Source organism: Hippocampus comes, unplaced genomic scaffold (genome assembly GCF_001891065.2).
Source record: "Hippocampus comes isolate QL1 unplaced genomic scaffold, H_comes_QL1_v1.1 scaffold245, whole genome shotgun sequence".
Lineage (NCBI taxonomy): Eukaryota > Metazoa > Chordata > Actinopteri > Syngnathiformes > Syngnathidae > Hippocampus > Hippocampus comes.
In genome coordinates, this window is record NW_017805834.1 from 330,761 (window position 1) to 337,231 (window position 6,471).

The window sequence follows — 6,471 nt, forward strand, 5'->3', positions numbered from 1 at the left end:
CAAATTCAAGACATAAAAAAATACATTTAAAAACAGAAAAAAGTAAATACAATTTCAAGTGCACAAAATGAACCGTGCATGACATACTATCACGGCAGTCACATGTTGACTACTGAGCAAACTAAATTTCCCACAGCACTGATTGGACAAGCAATGTAATGTCACCATCTGCTGCGGGTGTGTAATAACTAATTGGCATGTTGAGTCGGTGTGTCTTAACCTCCATGGCAGAGGCTCCGTCGAACCCCTGGGGTTCGATCGAACCCAGGTTAAGAACCATTGATCTAGCAGCAACCAATAAAGAGTCACAACAAGTGACATCGCTTCAAGGCGACAAGTTTGACTGTTTGACATTTGGCTCGAATGGCTCCCCTGCCCCTCATGTAACTCAGCCAGAAATACAATGCTAGGTAAGTAGTGTTTTCATTTTTTGGCTCATATATGAAAAAAATATACAGAGAGTATAAAAAAAAATGGTACACTGTACAATCGGGTTTTATACTTACTAGGAATTCAAGCCACACGTCATACAAGTTGGCAACCTGGCAAACAAGGCATCCTAGTGATCCATCTAACTTTAGAAGCGGTATTGTGCACTGCAATTAATTGTGATTAAGTCTGTGGACTGTTATACAGTACCTGCACTGTATGCTTTTATAATGTTTTTTTTTGATATTGTTAAACTTTCACTACACAATATTTAACATCGAGTTTTGTTTTTCCTTGCACATAATACACATTTTTAAAAAATAAATGAAAACTAACACTAAAACTAACCAAAACTAAACTACAAGTGTTTTTCAAAAAATAAAAAATAAAACTGAAATAAAACTCCAAAAAAATTATTAACTATAATGACAATTCCCAAACTATAATAACCCTGGTTTGCGGTTGTGGTATCCCTTCCATTGAGTGACATAAAGCAAAGAGTCCACTTTCAACATTACTCACGCCATCGTGACGACACACACACACACACACACACACACACACACACACACACACACACACACACACACACACAAGCGCTCATGGCTGAAGCCAAGCGTGCTGCAGACACTCGGCGGCGGTCGCCCTGCGTTCCGGCTCCATCTCTAACATGCCGGACAGAAAGTCGCTGAACTGAGCGGCCTGGTCGAGAGGCCACTCGTATTTCTCCAAGAGGACCTCGAAGAGAGCCCACGGCTTCAGGCTGGAGATGTGGCGAAGGTCACCTGATGCCCATGTACAGATCATATCAGATATTGTACAAGTACGCCAAGGACTTAAGGGTGGGCTCACCTCGTCTGTTGAAGTATTCTCTGGAGTATTTCCCAGACAAGGCGAATGGCAAAGGGATGGGGCCCAGCAGCTCAATGATGTGAGCAATGTGATCTGAAAATGAATCATCATTACTCTCTGCACTAAGTGTGTGTATGAAGGGCCATAGGGGACAGAATTCAAGATTACCCATCTCACACACAACTGAAATGCTCTCATACACAATACAGCACTGACACACTGTCTCACACACACTCCTGAATCACTCACATAATATTGAAAGACTCACACTCACAGTTCTTTATTTTTGTTTGCTCGCACGCACACATGCACACACATTCAGTAAGATACTCTCATGCCACCGAAGGCTGGTTATTGACCTCCCCCCCAAAATTGAGACCAGTACATTTACTGGGATACTGGTTCCTTAACAATACATATTTATAATATGAATTTGAGCTAGGTACAGGAAGTAACATGATTAAAAATAACTCTGCTGTATTGTAATTTTATAAAATATAATTTATTATTCAGTTAAAAAGTGATTCCCTTGTGTGATCTATGTAGACTAGAGCCACGAAAAAAAAGCAGGGAATGCAATTTCTGGAGAATCTGTGTGTAAAGGCTGAGACGCTGAATTAAAATTTGTGGAACAACTTGAAATGATTTTGAATGATGTGGAAAGATATTGAATTTGAAATTGTTTCAAATCCAAAGAATTGCATAAAACCAAAACAAAAATAAATTCTGGCTTTTATTTTGGAATTTTGAAAAAATGTACGTGTAGGAATAAGATGAACAGTTTCAAGTTGAAGGAGAAAAACCAAATAATAGTACATTTGGAAAAGTTTGTGGGTACGTTAATGGGGAAAATGTCGAATTTTGGGGTAAATGGGAATTTTGGGCTTCAGGAGGGATAAGCTGAACAATTTAATGTTGGAAGGTTTGAATCGGTCAAAATCTGTAACAATTGTAGGAGCAAAAGCAAAAATTATGTAATTTTTTTAGTGGCCATTGTAAAGGCGAAAATGTAGAATTTTTTTAGTTTGTGTACTTTTTGGGTATCAGTAGGGATGAGACGAACAATTTCATGTTGGAATGTTTGGAATTGGTCAAAAAAATTTAGAAGAAAAACTGAAAACGTTTTTCCATCTATGGTAGTTCACCTCACTCATGTCTGCCCAACAGCCTCCAAGTATCTTAACCAAAGCAACAGTGTTACTTCCCAATAAATGGCATCAGCAGAGACCGTCGGAACCTCAAATGGGATGACAATCAGACTGCAGCAGAAGAGTCACGACATGACGATGTCCATCTACACTTATAAGCCGAAATGGCGTTTATTGTTGATTTTGATGCGTGACCGAGGGTGTTTCACTTATGTTAACGAGACTCCCAAATTATATACCTGGCGACCTTTCATGTGTGTGCACATGCGACCGTTACCTTCATCTCTTGTGTAGACTTCTCCAGAATGAGGTTCAAATAAATAATCACCCGTGGCCAACTCAAACGCCTGAAATAGTCCAAACAAACGCAATCACATGACTCGGTGTATGTAGGCATGCTTTTTGCGGTGTGCATGCATGTCTGTACCATGCAGGCAACGCTCCAGATGTCAGCCGGCGGTCCATACTCTGCTCCAATCAGAACCTCCAGGGCACGGTACTGTCTTGTCTGAATGTCCTCAGTGAAATGCTTGTGCTGGGGGCGCGGAAACAGAGAGGGTGGAACGGGCAGTGTGATTGGTTATTTGTTCAGAAAGAGGTTGTGATGCAGTGAATACGTGAGCATAGGAAGAGTCTCACCACCCAGCAGGCGTTTCCCAAATCAGCAATCTTCACTCGCAGTTTGTTGGCATTTTGAGGCTCAAGAGGACTGAGGATGAAGTCTGACGCGCTAACCACTGTGACCACGCACATGCACAAGCGACACAAACTTTGACAAGTCCCATTCCTTTTTTTCAAAACCCGGTTGCTGTAATGTGTGCTGTTCAATTGACCTTTCGCTAAGCCACACCCCAAACACGGACTGGCCAATTGCACTAGAGGAGAACAGAGCTGATGTTGGCTTTTATTTTCGAATTAAAACCAATGCTCTTCCAAAACAAAGAGAGTGCAGAAGGTGGAAATGTCATGGTGGATGCTGAAAGAGGAGCAAGCAGGAGGGGTCTTGGCGAAAGGTCGATTGTCTTCTCGAGTGGGAGTGTGTTCTCACAGTCTTGTCCACCGGAGTAACCTGACTGTGTGGATAGTGTTGATTCTGACGTGGCTGAGTTCACTGAGCTGGAGAACCCCGAGACGACGGACGCGGGGCTGGAAAATCGCCTGGGGCCGTGGCCGTTGCAACTGTACTCCAACAAAGAACAAGAAGAAATTGGGCTCACTTTGTCGTTGGTTGCAGTGCAGGAAGTGTTGCCGTTGACGATAGGCTGGCCTGTGGACGCAAACATTATTTTTATTTAAATCCACAATAATGTCTGTGAGCACGTGTATCTCTGTTTGGAATTATGTAGTACGATGGTGTGTACTCACAGTTAGTGTGTGTGTCATCTTCCTCATCCATTTTCTGAACACAAAGACAAGACAATGTTAGTGATTGCGATTTGATTGTATTTTTGTTTTGTATAAATTGCATTTTTTTCCCATTATTTGGCATCTCCTGTGATTTACACTCAGGTGTGACACCCATACACACACACATAGACATATACTGAATATCTATATATCTAAAAATATCTCTCTCTCTCTCTCTCTCTCTCTCTATATATATATATATGTATATATATATATATATATATATATATAAATACACACACACACACACACACACACAAATACTTTTGCTCACTTGAAAAGTCGGGAGGCTTCAAACAAAAGGTGTGAGTTGTTTAACACATGAAGGCATAAACACCATGAAATAAAAAGCTGGACTTCTGAAGTTTAGTTTCCTTTTCATCTTTTGATCTGAGACCCAAATGTCCTCAGTTTACAAAAGCAACAAACCAATCAACCTTGCGCCCCAAATCCGTTGACCATCATCTTTCAATTTGTTGTCCTCGAAGTCTGCCATGATTTTGTTGCCATTACGCGTGATTGTCGAAATCGTTTACTTTGCCAATTCATAGTCTCTGCTCAGCTTCATCTGGGAGACTCCCTTTCGAAAGTGAGAGACAGTTTCAGCCCTCACAGAGAGTGAGATTTGCTTCCGTTTACCAGACATGTTTTCACACCATGTGCCTTCGGAAGTACAACAACGTACGAATCGATCAGTGACGGAGGGGAAGCACACGCTGTACATTTTGTTCATAAGCAAGTTTGCGGTGGCAGTTAGCTTCCCACGGTTCGTTGTAACGAAGCCATTTTCACTACTTTGTGGGAAAAATCTGGTCGTTATAATGAAGTTTACGTTATTAAGGTGTTTGTTGTAACCAAATTCGGCAAATGGAAAATGAACTACGTGAAATTGAGACTTTGAAATGTGAACCTTATAACGGTGAAAACATAAATGGGGTATGTTGAAAAGAGGTTAAACTAAATGTGGTTCATAATATATAATGTGCAATTCTCTGTTTTCTTCAGTTTCTCAGTAAAATCGGGTGTGGCAGTAAACAGATTAAAGCATGCAATTGCCCTCTTTTTTAGGAAAATTATTCACTATCAATCAATCCAGCGGTCACTTCTCAAAATTCTGCAGGCAAGCAAGCCAAAGCAAAAAATAAATTGACAAAAGGTTCAGCGATCACTTTCAATTGAGGGACCACTGCTGTTTTACTGCTGTCGTGATTTGAAGGAAATACAAATCAAGTAAAATGTATTTATATAACCTTTAATCACAAGAGTGGGCTTCACAAGCCCACAGTTGACAAATATTAATGTTACTCTGCAAGTCTCAGTTTTTTGCTTTGTTTGGGCTATGAAGTTATTTGAAAACTAAGTTGCCTGTAGCATTATCTTAAATTCTTAAAAAGTTCGGGTAACCAAAACGAATGACCATAAAGCAAATGATAATGATGTTCCTCTTGTCTCAACAAAGGACGTCTCACTGCAATGGTTCACTCGAAGAGGAAGAGACACAAAAGGGTGTCTTGTCTTCCTATTCACGCTAATATTTGCAATGTGAAGCTCACAGGAAACTAGAGGTCAAAATGCATGAATTCCCCACAAACCCCCACCGCTCACAAATAAGTCTCCCCGTGACATTATAAAGTTGGCCCATGAACATTTTTCGTTTTGTGCTTTGATAAAAAGATTCCAGAGAAAGCTCCTCAAACCTGCGGCATCAGGCCTGCAGGATAATTTAAAAGTGAAAAAAATGCATAAAGACACAGAATTAATATTTTTAATAAGGTGTAATTCATTGTGTATCCGCAAGGGGACACTGTTTTGATCAGAGAAGAAGACAGCAGCAGCCTCAGTCTGTCACTGAGACAGACCCATGACAGCAGACGCTATCAATAGCACTCTCACATTTACACATTTAATAGCACTCTCCTTAGTTTGTAAGGTGTAGGCAGGGATTACATTTAGATTTTATATGCACGTGTAAATGCTTTAAAACTTGCTTTCTTTATGAATCTTGTTTAATCTTAAAGTGCATTACTATATTTTTCAATACCAATTACTTGTTAAAGTTTGTACAATCAGTGGGATCAGTTGCAATGCATATATGTGAATGATAAAAGTAAATTGCACATTTGTCGAAGGAAATGTAAGGTGCTTCATGAAATGTTTTGTAAAAGATATGTTCATTAAATTTCAACATTTTCCTAATGTTCTTGTGCTTCTTTATACCAAAACAAAGGAAAGACATATTGTTTTGGTTAAAGTATGGTGTCATTTTAATGGTCCGGCCCACTTGACATCTACCGAGGCCGTATTTGGCCCACCATGTAAAATGAGTTTGACACCCCTGCACTACACAAAACAGTTAACATGAAATAAAATGTGTAACACAGCACAACATAAAACACGAACAGTCATGCAATTGTAACCACTCTTACTGCATACTTGCGTGTTTGTTGTGATTTACGCAAATCTGACTTTTTTTTTGTTATTTCTGCATCGTGCGTTCGCCCCTAATCAGGGGCTAATAAAGTAGTTTCGGATTTCGAACGAATCGCTTTTCGAACAGCCTTCTGGAACGGATTATGGTCGAAAACCAAGGTATGACTCTGTGTGTGTGTGTGTGTGTGTGTGTGTGTATATATAT

The 6,471-nt window shown here is 40.0% G+C and overlaps 1 protein-coding gene across 5 annotated transcripts in view; it reads right to left on the reverse strand.

Annotated features, from left to right (window-relative positions):
• Nucleotides 1-445: 445 nt before the first annotated feature.
• LOC109526473 (SRSF protein kinase 3-like) overlaps nt 446-6,471 on the reverse strand; it is a 45,784-nt gene continuing 39,758 nt past the window's right edge. For 3 of the 5 annotated variants that reach the window (XM_019887763.1, XM_019887761.1, XM_019887766.1), the window contains 7 exons: nt 3,795-3,828; nt 3,478-3,696; nt 3,069-3,166; nt 2,857-2,964; nt 2,707-2,776; nt 1,282-1,374; nt 446-1,214 (listed from right to left, as the gene is read on the reverse strand). In XM_019887763.1, coding sequence (XP_019743322.1) covers nt 1,030-1,214; nt 1,282-1,374; nt 2,707-2,776; nt 2,857-2,964; nt 3,069-3,166; nt 3,478-3,696; nt 3,795-3,828 — 807 coding nt within the window. In that variant the 3' untranslated portion in view covers nt 446-1,029. The remainder of the gene's footprint in view (nt 1,215-1,281; nt 1,375-2,706; nt 2,777-2,856; nt 2,965-3,068; nt 3,167-3,477; nt 3,697-3,794; nt 3,829-6,471) is intronic. The other 2 variants (XM_019887762.1, XM_019887765.1) reach the window with 2 other exon arrangements.